The sequence below is a fragment of the Adiantum capillus-veneris genome, chromosome 2, assembly GCF_014529385.1.
Source record: "Adiantum capillus-veneris isolate H3 chromosome 2, ASM1452938v2, whole genome shotgun sequence".
In the NCBI taxonomy this organism is placed as follows: Eukaryota; Viridiplantae; Streptophyta; class Polypodiopsida; order Polypodiales; family Pteridaceae; genus Adiantum; species Adiantum capillus-veneris.
Window position 1 is genome coordinate 146,309,378 of NC_140932.1, and position 24,683 is coordinate 146,334,060.

At 40.7% G+C, this 24,683-nt stretch overlaps 1 protein-coding gene across 1 annotated transcript; it reads left to right on the forward strand.

The window, feature by feature from the left end:
• The first annotated feature begins 501 nt into the window (after nt 1-501).
• Nucleotides 502-4,714, forward strand: LOC147463810 (squalene monooxygenase SE1-like). The gene is made up of 8 exons (XM_086491263.1): nt 502-1,053; nt 1,387-1,498; nt 1,790-1,964; nt 2,048-2,216; nt 2,308-2,526; nt 3,742-4,017; nt 4,127-4,405; nt 4,489-4,714. The coding sequence occupies exons 1-8, from the start codon at nt 826-828 to the stop codon at nt 4,591-4,593; spliced, it is 1,563 nt and encodes a 520-aa protein (XP_086347389.1). The 5' UTR covers nt 502-825; the 3' UTR covers nt 4,594-4,714.
• The last annotated feature ends 19,969 nt before the right edge of the window (nt 4,715-24,683 follow it).

Below are 24,683 nucleotides of genomic sequence, written 5' to 3' on the forward strand. Positions count from 1 at the left end.
GAACCACTGGGTCATCTCAACATCCGCTCAGAAGATGCAGAGCGCTTACGCCTGGGTGGCCTTGACACTGTAAAATTGAAGCTGATCTCAGCCTCTTTACTGTCGAAACCTATCTCAGCAAACAGAAGTGGCATTAAATTGTTTACAAATACCAATCATTTCAATGAGCGATAGCGTCCAATACGTCGACTCATCACCTCCGACACTACGACAACGAATCATTTCTCACAACAACGATGTCGTGCTGCACGTTGTTGATCTGTATTGCGCACGACCACAAACTCTGAAGAAGCTTACATTCTATGACTTCCACAAGAATTACGTAGTGACGAAGGGAAAACAAAGGAAAAAAAGTATTGCATAGGAGAATACCTACGGCCAATTGCTGCAGCGGTAACATCGACTGAGTAATTATAATGGTGCCCTTGCTCTCCATTCATTTCCATAAGCATCCAGGTACCAAATCCATAATCACCCAGGCACCAAAGGGAAGGTCTCTCTAATTGCAATCGCCTTGTCGGCCTGCACCGTTATACTAGTTTGTTATCCACTTCCAATTACGCAGGCTAACGTAGCACTCTAGTTTTTATTTACGTGAGGATGAGAAATCCTCGTCAAGGGCGTACCTTCCTTAACGTGGGTGGGCCCTTCCTGAAAGGCCAGCTCACGACAAAACCTCGACACGGGCAACGTTGCCACCCCAAAGTTCAAACCCATTCGAACAAATACACACGCACACAGAGATAGAAATTCGACAACAATTTCTGCACGAATCTCCCTGAAAGTCTTTGTAGTTTTCTTTCCATTCGAATACCCTTAGCGGCTATGGAACTCTCTCTGTGGATTGCTTTGCAGATAATGTCTTCAATCTTGTGCGCTGTGGTCCTTGTCTTGTTTCATCACTGGTCTGTAAAGCGAGGAAAGAGGAAGCTTTACAAGGCTGCAGCCCTTCCCCCTTCTGCAGAGAAAGCTTTGCATGACAAGGATGCCTTAGATGTGATCATTGTCGGCGCGGGAGTGGCAGGGTCAGCTCTCGCATACACTCTGGGCAAGGTAAGAAGCAGGTTCTTTTTTGAACTATTTCTGATTTCAGATCTCCTTTGAAGCATTCCTCTCATAAGTCTCTTACACAAGAAAGTCTCCTTTTCCCAACATTGTGCGACACATTTTTGAATGGCAATCAAGCCATGCCTGCCTGCTTCCACTTCATTCTCCATGTAAATCTCATGCAAGGAAGATTATTCATGCAATCAAGAGAACAGTGTTCTGTTTTTCTAGCACTATATTGTAATGTAGCCTCACTTTAAGTCTGTCTGCTGCCATTGTGATGCCTGAGTAGAGATAAAAGTTTATAATGTCTTCTGAATGTTTATTATCGGAGATTAGGATGGAAGAAATGTTTTTGTGGTCGAAAGAGATCTATCAGAGCCAGATCGAATCGTTGGAGAGCTGCTACAGCCTGGGGGATATTTGAAGTTGGTTGAGTTGGGACTTGCAGGTATTTTACGGCTTTCTTTGGTGACCATTATAACCTTTGTGTTTGGTTCTCTTAAAATGTTCCATTGCACTATCAGTTAGCAAGTTTAATAGGTGTTGTTGTTATCTGCATGATGACCTTCTTGTATCATACTTGGTTTGACTTCGTGCGTAGAAATCCAGTGAAATAGGTGTTGTTGCTATCTGCATGATGACCTTCTTATATCATAATTGGTTTGACTTCGTGCGTAGAAATCTAGTGAAAATTTTCCTTCCTGAATGCTGTTTGATCAATTGTACGTTGTGTATGCAGATTGTGTGAAGCATATTGATGCTCAACGAGTTTTTGGATATGCCCTTTTCTATGAAGGGAAGAGTACCAAATTGGGTTATCCCCTGGAAGGTTGTGGAGTTGATGTTGCAGGTCGGAGTTTTCATAACGGTCGCTTCATTCAAAGGATGCGAGAGAAGGCTTCAAATCTTTCCACGTATGGTGTTAGATAGGTCTTGGTAAAAAGGATGAAGTTATTGTACCTTCTCTTGATCATTAGAACCCATGTTTCTGTTTTAGGGTGACACTACAACAAGGAACAGCATTTGCGCTGATTGAAGAGGATGGTATTGTAAAAGGTGTCAAGTATCGGGTTGGTGGAGGACAGGAGCGTGAGGTGTATGCCCCCCTTACAGTAGTTTGTGATGGTTGCTTCTCAAATCTCCGACGCACACTGTGCACATCCAAGGTACATATGCCTGTGTGTGTGTGTGTGTGTGTGTGCGCACACACATGTGCTGAAGAGGAACTTATTATTGTCTCGGTTTATGTTAATACAGCCAGAGGTGCCATCTTGCTTTGTTGGACTGGTGTTAGAAGAGTGTGATCTTCCACATAAGAACCATGGACACGTTGTGCTTGCGGATCCATCTCCTATTCTGTTTTATCCGATCAGCAGTACTGAAGTGCGGTGTTTGGTTGATATCCCGGGAGAGAAAGTACCGTCGGTAGCCAGCGGTGAGATGGCCAATTACTTGAGATCAGTGGTTGCCCCACAGGTTAGGTTGCTTCGTACTCATAAAATTGCCCATTACATGTGAACATTCTGATTGATGAAGCAAATTCTCTGATGCCACAATACCTTTGTCCCAGGGTAGAGAAATGCAACCCACTGTTTGTCAGCTGGTACTGGGCTGTGGAGCAGAGATTGTTGATAAAAAAGCTACAATGTTAGTGTGAACTGAGGTGTGTTGTTGTCTCGTTAGGTGGGGACAGGCTTCTTCGCATTGCCAATGTCTTTGCTCAGTATATAGTTGCCTCGAGCAGTTCATCATGTTATAGGTAGCTTATATGTGGGTGCTTCATTGCAATTTATGTCTCCTAAGTGCCTTGCTGCCAACTATCAAATCAAACAGACATAAAATGAGCTCTCCCCGAGCTGCCATATGCATTTATTCACGAGGGGAGGGCACTGGCACATATTATAAGATAATAAAGGATAAAGGAGGGGATAACTTATAAGGAGACATGTATCCCTTGCCGCACATTGCCCAGGCATCATTCTTAAGGAAGGATGTTAAAAGAAATTATGTTAAAAGAAACTAGGCTGTTTTAGATCCATTACTGGGACTTCCCTTGCTAGTTCTGTGGAGGAGGAATGTAAAGTGTCAGTTATGCTCACATTTTTGGCTATGATGTTTGTGTAACCGCTTAGTTCTGATGCAGTAATGAGCAATAATGATATTAAATGTTAAAGTGTCAGTTATGTTCACGTTTTTGGTTATGATGTTTGTGGAACCTGATGCAATGATGAGCAATAACGATTTTATATGTAGTTCTTGTGATTGTACCTAAACTTATTCTCAAACCTTGCATTTCCAATCTCACAATTCATATAGACGCGGGTTAGGTGCATGACTTTGCTCCAGATATGCCTTTTTGTGGTAAATCAATAGGATACCCACAGTGTCTGTTCAAGCTGCGGAGAGAGTGAGAAGAGAGATTTTAAAGCCGTAGCAACAATCCCAAGAGACCTTAAAGATCTTCCCGACAAGACTTGAACTGAAGACCTGATCCTTCAGAGAGAACTGCTATCACCAATCTACCTCACTTGAGGAGACAGAAAGATTATTACACACGCACACACACCCATGAGAGAGAGAGAGAGAGAGAGAGAGAGAGAGAGAGAGAGAGAGGGAGAGAGAGAATAGATTTGTGGTTGAGAAGGGCACAGTTGGCTTTGGTAGTGTTGTATAATTTGCTGCTTGTAACAGGTACCTGAGGAGCTGCAAAAGCCATTTTTAGCTGCAATTGAGAAGGGCAGCATTCGTTCAATGCCAAACAAAAGCATGCCGGCCTTTCCTGTTCCCCGCCCGGGGGCAATTCTTATGGGAGATGCATTCAACATGCGACATCCTTTAACTGGAGGGGGAATGACAGTTGCCTTGTCAGACATAGTTCTCCTTAGAAACCTGCTCAGACCATTGAGAAGCTTCCATGATGTCTCAGCATTATGTGAATATTTAGAAAAGTTTTACACTTTGCGCAAGGTAATCTCTTCTACGCTATGTGCGTCAATGTATCGGCGAGGTTAGATGAGAATCTCATTCTTTATTGATGATCCTGATTTTCTGACTTTTTGCTTTGCTTGCTCAACAGCCGGTGGCTTCAACGATAAATACTTTGGCTGGGGCGCTTTACAAGGTGTTCTGTGCATCTCCTGACAGAGCAATGCAGGAGATGAGGCAGGCGTGCTTTGATTACCTGAGCTTAGGGTCTGTATTTTCAACAGGACCGGTGGCGTTGTTATCTGGGTTAAATCCTCGTCCACTAAGCTTGGTTGCCCATTTCTTTGCTGTGGCAATTTATGGTGTGGGTCGCTTAATGCTACCATTTCCGTCGCTCAACCGGTTATGGCTTGGAACTCGACTGATTGTGGTACGTTCTGATGTTTGAAGAAAGAGCTAATGGAGAAGCTACTGTATTGGGGCCTGTCTAATGATGGGACTGATTGTGTGCAGGGAGCAGGAAACATTATACTTCCAATCATCAGGGCAGAGGGTGTTAGGCAGATGTTTTTCCCCAACACAGTTCCTGCATATTACAGGGCCCCTCCTTCAAAGTGACACTCTCTAACGGACAGGATGATACGGGGTGTTGCTTCCACCATTGCTCTTCTGAGTAAATGTATTGCTATGTAAAGTGTCCCGTGTGTATACCAAGTGAGGAGCATTTTTGCGCCAGAGACCTCGTTTGTTCCCCGTGTCACACAGAGAGAGTGTGTGTGTGTGTGTGTGGGGGGGGGGGGTGGTTTGGTCACTTTTGTGAAGGCTACGAGATGGACCGTTGAGTGGATCCTACAATGCAACTGGCAAGACAATCTCTTTAAAGGATCGTCGGCTTTCTGCAAAAGCCCAGGATTTTTGTTTTTGGTCGCCATCAACAGGAGAGAGGGGTTCCACGGATACGTCACCTTTTCCTGAAGACTGATTTGAAAGTCTTACGTGTGAAAATGTAAAGGAGTCAGGTCTAGCCTCGTTTATAAATAACACGGGGTGCGTGTTTGGGATCAATGGCGGGGCACCTTTTCGGCAGGGCGAGGGGGGCTTTAGACCGTCGGATCCACGCGACCAAAGGGGGCAGGTTTTTATATGCGCGGGCTCGTAATCCTTGCGTGGATGCGTGATAGGCGGGTTGGATAAGGTGTGGGAGTCTATGGGAGGAGGTCATGGGCTCAAGCAGCAAGCACGACGAAGGGAACCTAAATTTTTTAGCCCACCCAGCCTAGATCAACGATGGATTGTACTTGGGCCGTTGATCCCTCGAGTCCACCCCGTGTTGTTTATTAACGAGGCAGGACCATGGAGAAATGTACGAGGGTACTTAGTGCTAGGTAGTGAAAAGGGCTGGACAGTGTTTGGGAAAGTCTTTTTCCCTAATTGGCCAGATTTCCTCCTTGTGCAGATACAAACCGGAAATAAGAAATACCAATAGAAATTTCCAAATTTGATGGATTTTGCATCTTTTTTCTAGTATATTTGAAAGATTTTTTTCTCCTTTACGATCGTTTGCAACCAGCTCAAGGCTAAGTTGAGTCAGACCACACTCGGGTTGTAACTCTAATGATCATGGAATGGAATGTTGATGATTATGAAACGCTTGAAAATTACTCATGAGTAACAAAGATTCCACTATATAGAGGCTTGGGTTGAGTAGTGAGATGTATTAAGGTGGGTATTTTTGGACTACATAAGGAGTCCTTACTAAAGGGGTTTGTTTTTCAATTGTGGATCATTAGATAAAGCTTGCCAATTAGTGCCACACGGAAAAAACTTTCTTTATTAATATTTTTTTAAGGTTTTTGTGAGGTGTGACATTTGCGTACCTCTTTAAAGAGGGCATTGAATATTGGGCCACACACAATCTTTCTTGCCCTCTTACACTTTTTTGGCTTTCTAAAAGAAACCCTTAGTGTTGGGATGGGTTAAGAGGACTTTTATAGTTTTTAGTGCATGAGTGCACGAAGGAGACTTACCTTTCATTTCACATATTGTCTTTACTTTTTTTGCATTCTATTGTTTTAGAATGCTAATGTGAAATTTCACCTTACATAATTTTAATAAATTTTACAGGCACACATGTTTTTTTGGCATTCTATTGCTTTAGAATGTCAAAGTGAAGCTTCATCTTGCATAATTTTAATAAGTTCTGCACATATTAATTAGTTCTTTTTATTTCACCTTTCATTTCACAACTTCACATGGCTTTATATTTCTTGTTTTTCATAGCTTGATTCCAATTAGTGTTAACATTCAAGAAAGTTTCTTTTACTAAGCGGATGCTCATCGAGTTTCCTCCTCACAAAGAAAAAAGGCGGAATGATAGCAAAATTTTTGAGATTTGCAAAATGTTTGGACGACTTTCTTACATATTTCATACGTTTTTCTCTTGATTTTCAATTGGCGCAAGATTAAGCTAATGCAATCTTTTCTCAAACATTGATATCCGTTAAAATAATTTTATCACTTTCTTATTGTTTTTGAAAGCCGTCGTGACCCCGTTATTTGTTTTCCCTCAATTTGTTACAATGCTTTCAAGTGGTTTTTCAAACATAATTTTTTATGTTGGTCTAAATAGCTTTCCAAGTGGTCTAAATAGTTTATTGTTACACTTTCTTCAAGAAACATAATATTTAATTGTGATAACAAATGTTTTGAAAAATTTGTGTTACTTTCTTGTTTCCTTTCAACACTTTTTATTATTAAATTCTTTGCAGAGCTTTAGCCATATGTAGGCCGTAGTGAACTTTCACCTTGTTTACATTCAGAGTATTCATGGAAGTGTTATCCATGTCTTTTTCCACTTTGTTATGCTTCGAGATCTCTCTCTCTCTCTCTCTCTCTCTCTCTCTCTCTCTCTCTCTCTCCCCCCCCCCACCCCAAAACACACAGAAAAAGAGGTTCTGCGAAAAACCAAGTGCAAAGTGAGAACATGGAATAGGCTTTAGCAAGGATTGATTTTGAAATGCTATGAATAGGGCATCCATGTCACATTCCTCCAAATTTAAGGTATGAAAAGAGGAATGCCTCGAGTATAGAGGTTTCATTTTGGAAGCATTACTTTGTAGCGAATCTTGGGAGATGGATGGTCCTTGAGGAAGCAAAGGAAGAGAATTGACGTGTCCCACGTGGTAGGCAAGGGAGGGTGGGGGAACAACTAGTGATGCGTGACGGTGGTAGATAAGAAGCATGTGCCAAAGGAGGTGGTGGCAATGGCGAGGCAAGGAGACCAGAAGAAAGCGGCAAGTTGGCGTAGGCGGTAGGTAGTGAGACGGCCAACATGGTAGGAGATGGGAGGCAGGAGTGCAATATTTTTTTTAATCGTTTGCCTTTGTATATGGGCACCAAGCTCGCCGTGGCAGCTTGGCTTAGGAGTTGGAGTGTGTAGGGGGATGTCGTGAGCTCGATTTCCTCATGTGCATGGGACTTTTCACGTAGAGCGTTGAAGGAGTGTCTTGATATGGGTAGGAATCTTGAGAGGTTCTTGCTATAGGAAGGGAAGTGAAGCGAGTATATACGAGTGTAAGGAAACATAAAAATGGTTTATCGGCTCTTGCAAAGATGCATTTGCACATGATAGCTATTTTTTCAAAGAAAAATAAGTAAAAAACAATTACTCCATTTCAAAATGTTCAATCTAGGTTGGAATTTTTTCTTTCGGTATCTAATTTGTGTTTTTGTCTCTTAGTACGGAGTAGTATGTCGTACAAATTTCCAAAAAAAAAAAAGAATCTTTGGTGATGTTGACGGACTCACGGAGTAGCAAGCGATACGGGTGCATAGATGACAGATGTTGAGGGCCGTGTGTGGGGAGGCCCATCGTTTGCTAGGATTCTCGAGGGAGGTGTGCAATTGGCAGACACAAAGGCTTTTGAGGTGCTGTCAGCTTCAATCTTCAACTTACGTGGTCATGTGATCACCTCTCTAAAGGTGGAACACGCCCGAGGTTTGTGGTTGAACCCGATTCTCCTCTTGTAGGAAAAACAAAAATCCTCCTTAGGAGGAAAGGATGAGATTCAAGAGAATCTAGTAAAGAAATGAGTAAAAATAACGACTAGCCAGTATACAAAACACTCCATATAGAGTATGAACCACACTAAAAGAAGGAAAAATTGAGATTCCATGTGGAGATTCACTCTCAATGACACTAGGGGACCCGTCTCTCTCTCTCTCTCTCTCTCTCTCTCTCTCTCTCTCTCTCTCTCCACATGCACAAGCAACTATGGTGCAAGAGGCAATGACCAGTGTGGGAGAGGGCAATGGGGACAACAGATGATGGGTAGTGTGAGAGCAGGTGATGGATGAGGGGGTGAGGGTGAGCAACAGGGAGTTGGGCATCGAGGAGACGGGCTTTTCTTAGGTGGGTTTTGGGGGGCTGGGGGGGGGGGGGGGGGGGGGGAGGTGATTAATTTGTGAATTTAATTTTGCATTAAGTATGGGATTGATCCTCCAATTGAAGTCTGAAAATTCTCTTCATCTCTCTGTCTCTCTCTCTCTCTCTCTCTCTCTCTCTCTCTCACACACACACACACAGTATTTATTTCTTTTACATGTATATGTTTATGTAAGTTGAAATTTGACTCCATAGAAATTTTCTTTGGCATTGTACCAAGGTGAAGTCTTCACATGGCCTTCAAAAGTGACTATTGAAGGGTCATGTGAGTTACAAATCTATTTTAAAAAGGTAAATGCTCATAATGATATTCGACAAAGAGAGAGAGAGAGAGAGAGAGAGAGAGAGAGAGAGAGAGAGAGTAGTGTTTAAAAGTTTACTTAGATGTTACTATAAAGGGTAGATTTATAAAATTTAAGATATTAATTGCTATTTATGATTAAAAGTGCACACACTTCACCCATAATAATTAAGGTACAAAAATAAAAATAAGTAATTATCATTTTCAAATAAAAAGTAACTTACAAAGCTTAGAAATTCACATTTTAGAAAAGGTTGAGCTATTAATTGTGTGTATACATTCTTAGAGAACATCATTTAAAGGACTTTAAAAGCATTCCTTCTTACAATACATCTTGCTCTATCTCATCAGCCATGGAAGGAGATTGGAGCCTTAAAGAATCATGCATATCACTATATAAAGATACTCTTTTACAAAAAAACATCCAAACATATTGAAGAGATTTTTTCATAACTAATATATAAATATAAATAAATAAATACACACACACACACATACATACATATACATATACATATATATATATATATATATATATATATATATATATATAGAGAGAGAGAGAGAGAGAGAGAGAGAGAGAGAGAGAGATTATAAATCTACTTTGTAAAAGGATGTTTGGTTTAACATTTATAGTATGAGATGAAAATTTGATGTTAACGCATGTTTGGCATGTACAAAGGGCATTACTTTAACTTGCCTCATTCTTTTTGCCTTCACTAAATAGAACTTTGCATTTTTTGGTTCAAATTGGATACAATTAAAAATTTAAACCCTTCACCAAATGTCTTAATCTACTTCTATATGGAGCTTGAAAAAAACTCGAGCGTTCAAGCCCTCCACACATCACATATGGGGAGCTCCTCTCAAATGTGGGCGCAACCGAGAAAATCGACATCAGTGCCTAGTTCCCTCCGCGTGAAGAGGGTCATCATTTTTGCCAGATATATCACAGTTGTGTGTGTGTGTGTGTGTGTGTGTGTGTGTGTGTGTGTGTGTGTGTGAGAGAGAGAGAGAGAGAGAGAGAGAGAGAGAGAGAGATTTTTACTAGTCCACGTAGAACTAGCAGCCCCAAGCCAACTTCTGTTGCCTTCGATGTGGACTAAACTATTGGAATTAGTGAGCAACCAAGTCATGAGGGGCATTGAGGGCTAGAGAAGTTGACATTCTTTGGCAAAATTTGTGGACGTGAGCAGTTATTTCATTTTTGGAAGAGGAGACCTTTGACTCTGAAGTGAACTAGTGTGTGAAAGATTGGGTGGAAACCCTCATTGCACATCCTTTGGTGTTATGAAAATGTGCTTGACATGCAGTTGCAATACCAACTCTCCCCATCGCTCTCCTACCTCCCCTATATTGTGCTTGCATCACCCCTTGCACGCTACTGTCATGAGCTGCTACTTTGCACTATGTAATGTCCAAATGTACTGTCAATAGGGTCAATTTGAGACACACTATCTTAGGTTCCAGTTAGAACCCACAATGTAATGCATTCATCTGCTTCCTATATGTTGCTACTGTGTTGTTTTGACTAGAATCATGAAGAGTAGGAGGCCATTGACTTTGAAAAGCTGAAGGCGAGGTAGTCAAATCCATGACACCCATGTGTTAATTAATGCAGAGCCACTTTTTGAGTGTAGTGTGATGATGCTAGTACTTTTAAGGGTAAAGATTAAGTGATATGGATGGTGGGAGATAAAGTGCTATGCAATCATGTTGGTTTTTATTGCAGTAGGCCAAGTAGCATAATGTATATAAAGGTAATGAAAGGTTACTCTCAAGGTGAGACAATGCAAGATCGCTCAGATCAATGGCAACATTGACAAGTGTGCTCTTCCAAAATAGTCATGATTGGAATCGTTTTTTGTAGCATGTATGTCAACTCCTAAAAACAAAAAAATACCATCTCTTGGAGTGCATTGATTCCACATGTACGTTTCACAAAAAAGGGCTTCATGTTGTAAATGTTATGCCTCAAGTGTATTTAACGACAAGTTATGCCAAGTATGGAAAGAAATGAAGCACTCGGCTATTGAGAGAGTACAGGATGAGATTGTTGGTCACATAATCGTCCAAAAAATGTGATGATTGGAATTGATTTTCTTAGCATGCAATATAAACATCCCAAAGCACAAAAAGTGCTTTGCATTCAAATTTCCATTTCTTTAAGTCTATCGAGTGTTTTCCAATAGAGTATTGCTATAAAGGAAGCATTGTTGGGGTATAAAGTCCAATGTGGTCGCCCAGGTAAGTGGGCGGGCCGCCAGGTATGTACACATGTTCTTTTGTAAAAACCTAATAAGAACTCACTATGCTCTACACATTACAGTAGAGCGAGTTCACCATATCGTAGTGCTCTTCTTCTCGCACTCTCTCTCGCGTCGCACTTCTGCTCATACTCCTTCAAATGGTATCAGAGCTCAGATCGAGGCTCGGGGCAGCACTGCAGGAGGCTAGAGTCACCAGCTCAGATTGGAGTGAAATTCGACAGGCGAAGACACGGCCCCAAATCCTATGGGTAAGCCCGAAGGGCTTGGTGTTCTCAGAATTTCATTCTGAGGTCATCTCGACCACTGTTCGGCTTCGACAAAGGTCTGCGCATGCCATTTTCGACTACGTGGTCTGAGCGGGTGCAGATCCGACTCTGCAAATTTGGGGTTTTTCGGCCTACGACTGCAGGTGCTGAGGATATCGACACTCCCAGTCTGTTGATTTGTGGCTGTCTACACATCGAAGGACGGCTCACAGTTCTTGGAGGCGTGTCACATACGACACGGGCGCATCTACACACAGACTGTAGGCGACATCCACTAGTTCATCAGGTAGCTTGTGTTTGCTGCTTGATATTCTAGATTTCATCCTGACATTGCAGGTACTTCCACATGGGATGTATTGTCAGAGATGATGTATGTCTGTTGAGGGTTTGCTGGCTGTGAGTCACGCAGCAAACAACCGCCGCAGCGGTTACAGCATACAGTGGGAAATTTGTGGATGTATGACTTTGTGGGAAGTCTATGTACTGTCAGATTTACTGCAGCCTTTGTTGAGGGTCGAGTGAGGTTTTATTGAGCTGGGGGATTCTCGAATGTTGAGATCCTTTCGGTGATACAGGTCTTGGAGCAATCCCGCAAGCACCCTTAGATAGGCAGCTAGGATGTATTGACTGTGAGTTAGACAGTTGGGATTGCATCTTTGCTTTACTGCCGTTGAGGCATTGTCGCAGTCTATGCTTACAGGACAGTCAGAGACAGGACAGGTGCAGGACAGGTTTACCCACAGCTTACAGTGTCAGAGAGACAGTGTTTTTGAGCTGTTTTTTGGTCTGTTTTTGAGTACACCAGAGCCATTTTACAAAGGAGACTCTGCCAAAATTTATGCAGAATCTGAAGCTTTCTTGGTTTATTTGACAGGTTGATATTGGTTCAGAGGTCAGTTTACAGGGAAAACTCTGCTGAATTTTTCCTAGGAAAGTAAACTACTATGAAGCGTAGCTATGGCTGGATCACAGGACACTGCTCTTTACAATATCAAGAAGCTGGATGGAACCAATTTCCCATTGTGGAAGAAGTAGATTTGGCACGTGTTGGTACAAAAGAAGCAGATAAAACCTATAAAGCTTAAGGGGATAAAACCAGAAGATATGGACGAAGATGAATGGAGCGAAATGGATGAATTGACACTTTCTACCATTATGCTGACTTTGGCAGAAAGCGTTTACTTCAATGTAGCAGACGAGATGTCGGCTTATCAAGCATGGTTAAAGCTGAGTGATCTTTATGAGAAGCAGAGTGCAGCTTCACAGGTATACTGGCTTAAGAAGCTTGTTGACTTGAAGATGAAAGAAGGGACACCTATGTCCAATCATCTGAATGAATTCAACACAATCTATAGTCAGTTGTCAGCTCAAGGTGTCAAGTTTGATGAACCTGTTAGAGCTATGTTCCTGTTGATCACATTGCAGGTGTAGAAGGAAGTTTGCTTACTGAAGAAACCAATAGAAAGACAATGGACAAAGGCAAAGGAACAGCCTTAATTGTCAGGGGAAGGACCAAAAAAAAGTACAAAGGTGGAAAGAGGAATCAGTCTCGTAGCAAGTCCCTTAGTGCTAAAGGCAAGAGTGACATAGAATGCTACCATTGTGGCAAGAAGGGTCACATGAAAAGAGACTGCAGAGAATGGAAAGCAGAAAAAGGCAAAGAGAAAGCTGAAGACCATGGTGAGAAGAACAAGTCCTCAATGAAGATTCAAGAAATAAATGTGACAAACACTGTTGCAGAGGATGACAGTCTAGTGTCAGGAGACATCTACTTCTTGAAGAATACAATGGACTCAGCTCTTCTTACAGCATCTGATGGAAATGCACTAAGTGACTGGATTATAGACTCAGGGGCATCACTTCATGTGTCTCCAAACAAGTAGTGGTTTACCTCTTATGTGACCACTAAAGATCATGTTCGGCTAGGCAATGGGCAGACATGTGAGATCTTAGGTGTTGGAGATGTTCAATTGAAGTTTCAGAATGGATCTTCTTTCACGCTGAAGAATGTGAGACATGTTCCCGCAATTACAAAGAGCTTGATCACCACAGGTTTACTTGATGATGCTGGCTACGTCACCACTTTTGGACAGAACATGTGGAAGATATCCAAGGGTTCTATGACAGTAGCACATGGAGTAAAGTCTGGAGGACTTTACATGATTTATGTATCAAATGTCTCTAAAAATGTAATCAATGTAACCGAGCAGCCGAACGTTTCTTTGTGGCATAGCCGGTTAGGACATATGTCCAAGAAGGGAATGGAAATCTTGTCTCGTTCTGGTTATTTGCCTGGCTTTTCATTTAATGATTTTGAATTCTGTGAACATTGTCTGTATGGTAAGCAAACACAGAAGCCACATAAGCATAGAAGCAGTAGAAGAGATACATAGTTGGCACTTGTTCATAGTGATTTGTGTGGACCTATGCCTAACCTAGCTCTAGGGGGAGCTTCTTACTTTATGACATTTATAGATGATTACTCGAGGAAAGTATGGGTTTACTTTATCAAGCACAAGGATGAAGCGTTTAGTGTTTTCAAAACGTTTGTGACACTTGTGGAGAATCAGAGTGGCAAGAAGCTTAAATGCTTACGCACTGACAATGGTGGAGAGTATGTTTCAAAGGCCTTTCAGGACTTTTGTAAGTCAAAAGGTATAAAACGTGAACTTACTGCTCCTTACAATCCTCCTCAAAATGGTGTTGCTGAGAGGATGAATAGGACCATACAAGAGAAGGTCAGAAGTATGTTGTCTAATGCACAGCTACCAAATGGGTTTTGGGCTGAAGCTGTATCAACAGCTGTTCATCTTGTAAATAGATCTCCTAGCAAGGTTTTGCAGAAGGATTCAGTGCCAGAGATGGTATGGTTAGGCAAAATGCCCTCATACAAGCATCTCAGAGTCTTTGGCTGTGAGGCATATACTCACGTTCCAAAGGAATTTAGGAACAAACTTAAGCCAAAGAGTAGAAAGTGCATCTTTCTAGGCTATGGAAATTCTGGTGAGATGGGGTACAGACTTTGGGATCCCGAATCTAGAAAGGTTGTCCACAGCAATGATGTTCACTTTAATGAATCTAAATATCATTCTAAACCAGAGAGGGTTGAGGAGATTAGAAGAGTTGTCTTCCAAGAAGATGGACCTGCACGTGCAAGACAAAATGTCAGGGCTCAAGAGGAGCAAGGACAGGATAGAGTGGAACCACAGGTTGTGGCTGAGCCTGAGCCTGAGCCACCTATTGTGCGTAGATCTAAACGTGTCACGCGACCTCCTGATAGGTTTGTTCCATCTATGAACTATGTCATGTTGACTGATTGCAATGAGCCTTCATGTTACAAGGAAGCAGTGCAAATGAAGGACTCCGGGAATTGGCAATTGGCCATGCAGTCAAAGATGACAGCTCTGCATAAAAACAAGACATGGAAGCTAGTTAAATTACCACAGGGCAAAAAGGCTCTACCTTGTAAATGGGTTTACAGGTATAAGATCACTGCTCATGATAGTCAGCCAAAGTACAAAGCAAGGCTTGTTGCCAAGGGCTTTAAGCAAGAACAAGGCATTGACTTTGATGAAGTCTTCTCTCTGGTGGTCAAGATGACTACATTGAGATGCTTTCTTGCATTGGTTGCCATATTAGATTTGGTGTTGCACCAAATGGATGTCAAGACAGCGTTCTTGCATGGTGATTTAGATGTGGAAATTTACATGCAGCAGCCAAAAGGGTTTGTTGAGAAAGGCAAGGAAGATTGGGTATGCCAGTTGTTAAAGAGTCTTTATGGCTTAAAACAATCACTGAGGGCATGGTACCATAAATTCCACAAGTTTATGCTTTCTCAAGGCTACAAACGTAGTGAGTTCGATCACTGTCTATATACAAAGAAGGCTAAGGATGGTAGTTGGCTGATCCTTATTTTGTATGTGGATGACATGTTGATTGCTGGCAAGCACTTGGAAGAAATTTCAGCTTTGAAGTCAAAGATGGCAAAATCGTTTGACATGAAAGACATGGGTGAGGCAAGTCATATACTTGGTATGCGCATTGAGAGAGACAGATCAAAGAAGTTGATTTGGTTATCTCAAACAGAGTATATTGACAAGGTTTTGCAACGTTTCAATATGGAGAAGGGAAAGGCATTGAGTGTTCCATTGCCACCATATGTGAAACTTAGCAAACAAGATTGTCCTGTGTCTGAGGAAGAACAGGCTGAAATGGATAAGATTCCATATGCGTCTGCAGTGGGTAGTTTGATGTATGCAATGATTGCTACTCGCCCAGACATTGCATTTGCAGTGGGAGTAGTAAGTCGATACATGTCAAACCCAGGCAAGAAACATTGGGAGGCAGTGAAAGGAATATTGAGATACCTGAAAGCTACAAAGAGTATGCGTATATGCTATGGGAGTCAGGAGCTAAGTGTAAAGGGTTTTACAGACTCAGATTATGCAGGTGACTTAGACAACCGAAGGTCTACGTCAGGGTATGTCTTTACATTGGCTGGTGGAGCAGTATCATGGCGTTCTAGATTACAAGATTGTGTTACTCAGTCTACTACAGAGGCTGAATATGTTGCAGCATCAGAGGCATGCAAAGAATCAATTTGGCTTAATCGACTAGTAACAGATTTGGGAATCAAAGAAGAGATGCCTGTGTTATATTGTGATAGTCAAAGTGCTATACAATTGGCTCGCAATCCAGTTTATCACTCAAAGACAAAGCATGTGGATGTGAAGTATCATTTCATCAGGGAAATGCTCGAGGATAAGCAACTTCAGCTTGTCAAGGTTCACACCACAGAAAATCCTGCTGATCTACTTACAAAAGGACTTCCCTCAGAGAGCTTTGCGCATTTTCGCAAGCAGTTAGGTGTAGGGTAGTACATCACTTCTCTACATCTCTTGTATATTAGCTTGTATAGTAGCTTCTCTCACACTTAAAGTACCACATTGGACTTTAAGTGGGAGGTTGTTGGGGTATAAAGCCCAATGTGGTCGCCCAGGTAAGTGGGCGGGCCGCCAGGTATGTACACATGTTCTTTTGTAAAAACCTAATAAGAACTCACTATGCTCTACACATTACAGTAGAGCGAGTTCACCATATCATCGTGCTCTTCTTCTCGCACTCTCTCTCGCGTCGCTTTTCCGCTTGTACTCCTTCAAGCACATAGACCTTTTTTCAAGGATTGCAACGAGAGGATCTATTAAAATGCAAGAATTGGTGGCATAGAGAAAGAACTTGACATGGGCAGATAAATTCATCATAAGATTGGTAGTTATGGGTCCCACAAAACTCTATGATTGGTTGTTGGTGTGTATACCAATTGTGGTTTGCTCACCAAAGCAGACTAAGTGCTTGATGAGCTTTATGTGCGGATTCTATCATTGAGAATGCATTGGCTAAAGGAAATATTTGGCAAGGCAAGGCTGTGAAGCACTTGTTGTATCCAATGAATATTAAGAGATGGTTTGTCTTCCAATATGCTTTCATCTTGAAAGCATGTGGCTTTATGCAAGGTTGATATAGGAAAACATATCCTCAAAGACATGGTTTGTCCGGGGCTTTGGGAGAAAAAGGGCATGCTTGCATTGCTTTGTTTCAACACAATCCAAAGAGTAGACTTGAGGAAACAGATTCATGATGTCAAACTTGTGATCTTTCGCATTGGAAAGCGGAAAATGTTATGATTTGCAGAAGATTAGCCCATGCATTTATCTAATATGAAGGAATCATCATGGGCTGCTTGGTGCTCCCCGTAGTCAAAGATTGAAAAAATATCGGAGGTTGAGATTTGCACTACATAAGGGGTAGAATTTTGTGGGATCAAATGGTGGCTTGGTATGTAATGGGCAGCTGGTTGATAAATACAATTGCCAAAATGCCCAATGAAAATCCTGGTGCAATTTTTAGTTCTCATATAAATCTTAAAACTATACTATAAGCTCTTTACCAACTTATGATGTAAAGGAGGTTTTGATGCGGTTTTCAATCGGGTAATCATGAGTGATTTCACTCCTTATAAATTATAAGTTGATGTCAAAGTTCTATATTTGAACTCACGTGAGACTAAGCAAAAAATTTGTCAAGTTGCAATAGCCTGTGTGTCTATGCGTGCGCACACATGTGGTCAAGGGGTGGAGCTCATCTGATAGGGCCAGTGGCAACATCCAAGCTAATACAGAGAGGACGGAAGCATGAGGCCAAGAACGAAAACACACACACACACACACACACACACACACACACACACACACAATACTATGTGTGGAGGAGCAAAAATCATTTGCCCATTTGAAGGACTTCTTTGATTACACTCAAAGATAAGGTGTTAGCATGTGCAGATTAGGGTAGTGGCCATTCATTTTAGCTTATGAGGAGAAGTTTCTTTAGTTTGAGGTAGGACTCTATGATATCCATCTTGGCATCTATCCATTCCTACCCTCTAAAAATTACTCATTTTGTGCATATGCACGCAACTAATCTACCCACGCAACTAATCTACCGTAGCTTCACCTTTTTTTGTTACTTACATGTCACTAGTGCTAGCTAATAGATTTAGCCCAACAAGAAACATTGATACTATCTTTGGCAATGGAATGCCAATTATCAATTCATTATGGGTGTACAAAAATGCACATATGTGTTGTTCCTTTTTTGGAAAAGGGTGTTGCAAAAAAACAAGTCCTTTTTTGCTAGTATGACGAGTCCTTTTTTTCGCAACAACGCATGGGTCAAATAGTAGTTTCAAAGTGTTTCAAAATATCTAAAATGCAAAAGTAAAGGGTTGTAAAAAACGAGAAGCTTCTTGCATATGGGAATAAAAAAACTTTTATTTTCTCATACATAAAGGGGTGGCCTATATGTAATATGTCATGCTTTTGTGGAATTTAGTTTACTTCTTAAGTTTAAAATAATTTGTGATACACAAGATTTTTTTTTTAAAAGTTTGTAAAAACGTATGTTCAAACTTCAAGTCATTTGTTGCACTCTCTCCAACAAAAATTGAATACTCCTTTGGGAAAGATCATTTGAAAGTCCTTTCTCTTCAATTCCCTTGAAGACTTTTAAGGTTCTTTGGGACACATGTCAAGCACTAAGAATTGAACGACCTTTATCCATATGGATACTAAGGCCTTTAGAAGCCAAAAACAAGGTGATTTAGAAAGGTCATTCACGCATATAAAAGCTTGTGAAACTCTCATAAAAAAGATTTTTAGATTATAAATTCATATGCATATCAAAGCTTGTGAAACTCTCATAAAAAAGATTTTTAGATTATAAATTCACACTTTAAAAGTCCAAAAACTCTAAATCTAAGTGAAGGGAGAAGGAAACAAGTGAAAGAGTCATGGTGGCTTTCTAAAACAATAAGAAAGTGATAAAATCATTAGGTTGAGTTTAACTGAAAATTTTAGTGTTCGGGAAAGGAAACAAGTGAAAGAGTCATGGTGGCTTTCTAAAACAATAAGAAAGTGATAAAATCATTAGGTTCAGTTTAACTGAAAATTTTAGTGTTCGGGAAAGGATTGCCTTAGCTTATTAGTCTTGAGCTGATTGAAAATCAAGACTAGTCAGTTGCAAACCATGGTAAAGAGAAGAAAAACAGGTGAAACATGTGAGAAAGTAGTTCAAAAATCTTGCAAATTTGAAAATTTCTACTAGTATTTCCGGTTTGCTTCTTTGCGAGGAGGAAACTCGACCAGCGCGACTGCTTAATAAAAGAGACTTTCCCGAACACTGACTGGAATCAAGCTATAGAATGCAAGAATAGTCAAGCCATGTGAGACTGTGAAATGAAAGGTGAAATTAAAAGAACTAATGAATATATATATATATATATATATATATATATATATATATGTGTGTGTGTGTGTGTGTGTTTGTGTGTGTGTACTATTATAAAAGGGGGAGGGATTTTGTCCCCCCTCCCCCCCCTTCCTGACACTTGGCGAAAGCTGCTTCATCCGGCCAACTTTTGACGATGTCTCTTGTAGCCCAACACGCTCAATGAGAGAGATAGAGATTGCGCGAGATAGCATTTAAGGGAAGTCTCAATCATCATTGCAAACATTGAAAGTATGCATAACTCAACGCTCCTCTAAGGCTTCTTTTAGAAAACCAAAAGTTCAAAGATCTTCCATGTAAATTTAAGAAAATGGTATCAATTTTTGGCTTGTTAAAAGCCTTAGTTGAAGTTAGTATCCATATAATGAAGGTCATTCAATTCTAATTGGTTGACATGTGTCCCTCCAAGGGACCTGAAGAGTCTTGAAGAGAGCCTTTTAAATGTTATTTTGAAAAGCTACATTCACTTCTTTAACATACTAAAAAAACAAAGAACTAAAAATTGCATTCATAGGAGTTGTTTGATCTCATGGTGTGAAGTATTGATTCAATAAATTTTTTAAAAATATTTTATTTTTTGAAGAGTCTTTTCATTTAAAGATTGTATAAAGAGCCATCTCACTAAAGTAGATCAATATTTTTATGCTTATTAAATCTTTTTTTTAATGATAGCATTAAAATATTTTTTTGTTTTAGTTTGTCTTTTAGTTTGTCAATGTGTATTTTTACTTTATTGTTTTTTTCTAACTTTTATTATGTAAAAAATACTAATGTGAAGTGTGTACCTTTCATCTTATTGTTCAGGTGGCACCCTTTGCAATATATAATTGGTTATGTATGTATAATTGATATCTATACTATTTATAATGGAGCTTAAAGTTTTCAAGGAAGGAGAGACTCTCCATGTGCCGCACTCTGCTTCATTTCAAATAGAATTGTAAAAAACATTTAAAAACACAAAAGCGAAAGGTAAGTACTAAGATGGTAGAAAACGGAAAGACTTCTTACTCGTGCCAATGTAAAGGCAAAAGAGTTAGTAATTTATCTATATATTTAATATTTATAGCCTTTGGGAAGCAGTGGTCGGGAAAAGTGTGCCTCACCTTAGCCTTGAACCGGTTGAAAAACCAAATTAGTCGGTCGAAGGGAGGGGAGAAGGAGAAATTTCGCTTGGAAAATTATAGAAATTATAGTTAAATTGCAAAAAATAATGGCTATTTTGCAACATTTCCTCTTTGAATCTACCCTAAAGAGAGTTTTGTATGTTTGTGAAAATAATTTTTCTCTGACACTGTTGGGAAGGCCATGAAGTTTCATTCCAGTCCTCAAATTTCAAGACTGACCAATGACCACTATCTATCTATACTGTATGAAATTTTTGAGGAAGGAGAGGGGCTCCACTTGTCATGCATTGTAAGCTTTGAGCTTTGAAGCTTAAATTTAATATATGTGTGTGTGTGTATAGGGAAGAGAGAGAGAGAGATTTAAAAATCTACTTTAAAAGGATGTTTGGTTTAACATTTATGAGACTACCAACATCCAAAGTTTGAAACATCCAACAATTCATATACTCACAATTGTGAGTTTGAAAAAAAAAAACAACAACATTTACAATATGAGATGAAAATTTTGCATTAACTCATTTTGGCATGCCAAGAGCCATTGCCTTAACTTGCCTCACTTTTTTTGCCTTGACTAAAATGAACTTTGTAGATTCTTTGGTTTTTATTGATAAAAAATCAAATCCTTCACCAAATGTCTTAATTTCAAAGTGAGTAAGTTTTCTCAATTTTGAACCCATTTGAGGAGAAGATGGGAGGAAATGGCACATGTAAGGGGGAGAGAGAGAGAGAGAGAGAGAGAGAGAGAGAGAGATGACGTGTGTCAGAGCCAAGATCGACAAAAACAAAGAGGATTTTTTTGCTATCATGGTCATCTTGATGCCGTGTGTCAGAGCCAAGGCGGGTAGAGACAATGAGTCTTTTTAGCTATCGTAGTCATCTAGATGCAGGGGGTCCTTGGCGATGGTGCTTCATGAACAATTTCTAGTGACTTTGTAAGGATGTGATGCTAGGCATCCTAATTAGGAACAAACTTTGCTTTGTGGTGGACGATACAGAGAGCCTTGGCGTCTGAGGGCGTGGTTGAGAGCCATGGCCCAATCTAAGGGCACAATTAGAGAGACAATTGATATTATGTACGAGCATGATGGCAAAAACACTGAGAGAAACCGTCTGTGAAATGGTGGAGATAGAGATAAAGAGCTGGCGAAGCTCTGTGGCGAACGAGGAAGGGGGAGGCTTCTTTTTGTTCAGAGATCCGGTCCGAATATGAGAAATGAATGGGTTCTTGGGGTTTTGGACCGAGTAGCTAGAACAAATGTAGATTTGTAGTTTTCTAAAGTGATTAGGTCTCCATGATTTGGAAAAAATAAAAACTCCATCTAAAATGCAAAAGTGAAGGGTGTGGAAAATGAAAAGCTTCTTCCATTTGGGAAATCGGAAGACTTTTATTCTATACAAAGGAGTGGCCTTGCCTATATCAATATGCAATGCGTCATGCTTTTATGGAATTTAGTTAATAAGAATCAATTTTTTTAAAATTTATTATATTCAAACTTCAAATCATTTGTTTCATTTCCCTCCAAAAAAATTGAAAACATGTAGCTTTTGCGAAAGATCATTTGAAAGGACATGGTTTCTTTCTTTTCAATTCTCTTCAAGACTTTTTAAAGCTCTTTTGAGGGACACATGTCAAGCAACAAAATATGAACGACCTTCATCAGCATGGATACTAAGGCCTTTGGAGGCCAAAAATCACTTGAATGCATGCTGTCACATCATTGACGTCAACCATCTTTCCTCTCCAACCTTCAACCTTTGAAGGAAAAAAAAAGTTACCGCATGTGAGTTATGTACCTCAATCATGTTGACTTGTGCTTAAAGAGAGAGAAAAATTGAATGCACTCGACCAATCGCACAGGTTCTAAATCTTGAGGTTGGCAAATTCTTCTGAGGCTGGCGAGTGCACGCTAGAGAGAGAGAGAGAGAGAGAGAGAGAGAAGAGAGAGAGAGAGAGAGAGCACGACTTTATGGTGACATGTGCATGTGTGTGTGTGTGTGTGAGAGAGAGAGAGAGAGAGAGAGAGAGAGCACGGCTTTATGGTGACATGTGCATGTGTGTGTGTGTGTGTGTGTGTGTGTGTGTGTGAGAGAGAGAGAGAGAGAGAGAGAGAGAGAGAGAGAGAGAGAGAGAATGAATGCGTTGGCAAATGAGTGCGTTTGTTTGTGTGTGTGTGTGTGTGTGTGTGAAGAGAGAGAGAGAGAGAGAGAGAGAGAGAGAGAGAGAGAGAGAGAGAGAGAGCAAATTGATGAGTTCTGCATACCGCTATGATCCATTAGTGACTTTTGCATGTGTGTGTGGGACATCCTATGCATGAATGTGTGTGCGTGTGAGTGAGTGTGTGTGTGTGTGTGTGTGTGTGAGAGAGAGAGAGAGAGAGAGAGAGAGAGAGAGAGAGAGAGAGAGAGAGAGAGAGATGTTACCATATACATGTGGTAGTGATGTGTGTGAACACATTAGGACCGTCGGGGCATTTTTTTCCTCTTTAGGAGGTTTTTTCCCCCAAGCATTGTATATACGCCCATCACTCTAAGGCTATCTATCTTTCTATTGCACACTAAGTAGACACTGCCAACACTATCTACACTGACAGTCAGAGCGCATTGGCAGTCGTGAGCAACCCAGTTTTTCATGCTCGCACAAAGCACATTGAGGTGCATTACCACTATGTCAGGGATAGGCTCTCAGAAGGAGAGATCAGCTTGGCTTATGTGCCAACACAAGACAACCTTGCAGATCTTTTCACAAAGGCATTATCTCATGAGAAGCTTGAAGCTTTTCGCAAAGCTTTGGGCTTACTCCCCTTTGTGGATTGATCATGTCCTCAGGGCATGGCACTTCCCTTTACTCATGTGCCAGCTCTCGTTTACCGCATCACTCCAGGGGGGATTTGTTACCATATACATGTGGTAGTGATGTGTGTGAACACACTAGGACCGCCGGGGCATTTTTTCCCTCTTTAGGAGGTTTTTTCCCTATATACGCCCATCACTCTAGGGCTATCTATCTTTCGATTGCACACTAAGTAACACATTCTCTATTGTGTGCCTCGAGCTTCCTTCGTTTTCTCCAAGCTGTGTGCGTGTCTCTGCAACCCTAATTCCAACAAAAGAGAGAGAGAGAGAGAGAGAGAGAGAGAGAGAGAGAGAGAGAGAGAGAGAGAGAGAGAATTGATGAGGTCTGCATATCGCTATGACCCATTAGTGAGTTTTGCATGTGTCTGTGGGGCATCCTATGCGTGAATGTGTGTGTGTGTGTGTGTGTGTGTGTGAGAGAGAGAGAGAGAGAGAGAGAGAGAGAGAGAGAGAGAGAGAGAGAGAGAGAGTCACAAATTTGGCAGTGGCTGCTCGCTTCTGATGAGTGATTGTGTGTGTGTGTGTGTGTGTGTGTGTGTGAGAGAGAGAGAGAGAGAGAGAGAGAGAGAGAGAGAGAGAGAGAGAGAGAGAGAGAGAGAGAGAGAGAGAGAGAGAGAGAGAACAAGTTGTTCGCTTTTGAGTGATTGTGTGTGTGTGTGTGTGTGTGTGTGTGTGAGAGAGAGAGAGAGAGAGAGAGAGAGAGAGAGAGATATGCAAAAATTGACGTGCTCTTTGAGACCCAAACAATAGTAGGGACGACGGGATTGTGCGTGCGTGCGTGCGTGCGTGTGAGTGTGTGTATGTGTGTGTATGAGTGTGTGTGTGTGTGAGAGAGAGAGAGAGAGAGAGAGAGAGAGAGAGAGAGAGAGAGAGAGAGAGAGAGAGAGAGAGAGAGAGAGAGAGAGAGAGAGAATAAGAGGTTGGTTCCATAATCACGATCATCAAGGTCATTGACGAGGGCATTGAATTGAATCCAAGGTGAGGGGCATAGTAAAATAAATCCAAGGTCAGTGTTGCAACGAGCAAAATCGAGGTATAGAGGGCAAGCAAACCCAAGGCGGAGTGCACAAATCCAAAGCGGCATGAGCGAATCTGAATTGGCAAAGGCAAGACGCAGATAAAAATCTCGACGATATTCGAAGGTTTTTACAATAAATTGCTCTAGGATTTGTGGCATTCTCACTTTCAAGTTAGGATTTAGATGTGAATCTTAAAATTCATAAGTGGAATTGCGCTAAACTTGGGTTCTTTTCTCACCTTCAAGTTAGAATTTATAGCTAAATCTCAAAATTAATATGAATGATTACACTAAACATAAGTTTCCTTCGAGCATTCTCATACAATAGAATGCTATATCTCAAAATTTATAGGTAGAATTACACCAAACCTAATTTTAAAAACCGCATATGAGAAAATTTGAGGCAACATACAATACAATGCTAAATCTCAAAATTTATAAGTAGGATTACACTAAACCTAAGTTTAAAAATCGATGTATGAGAAAATTTGCGGCAACTTTATTGTATTTCAATGTTTTTTCCCTAGACTTTGTAAGTTTTATTGTCTTTGAAACTAGAATGTAAAGGTGAATTTCAAAATTTTGTATGT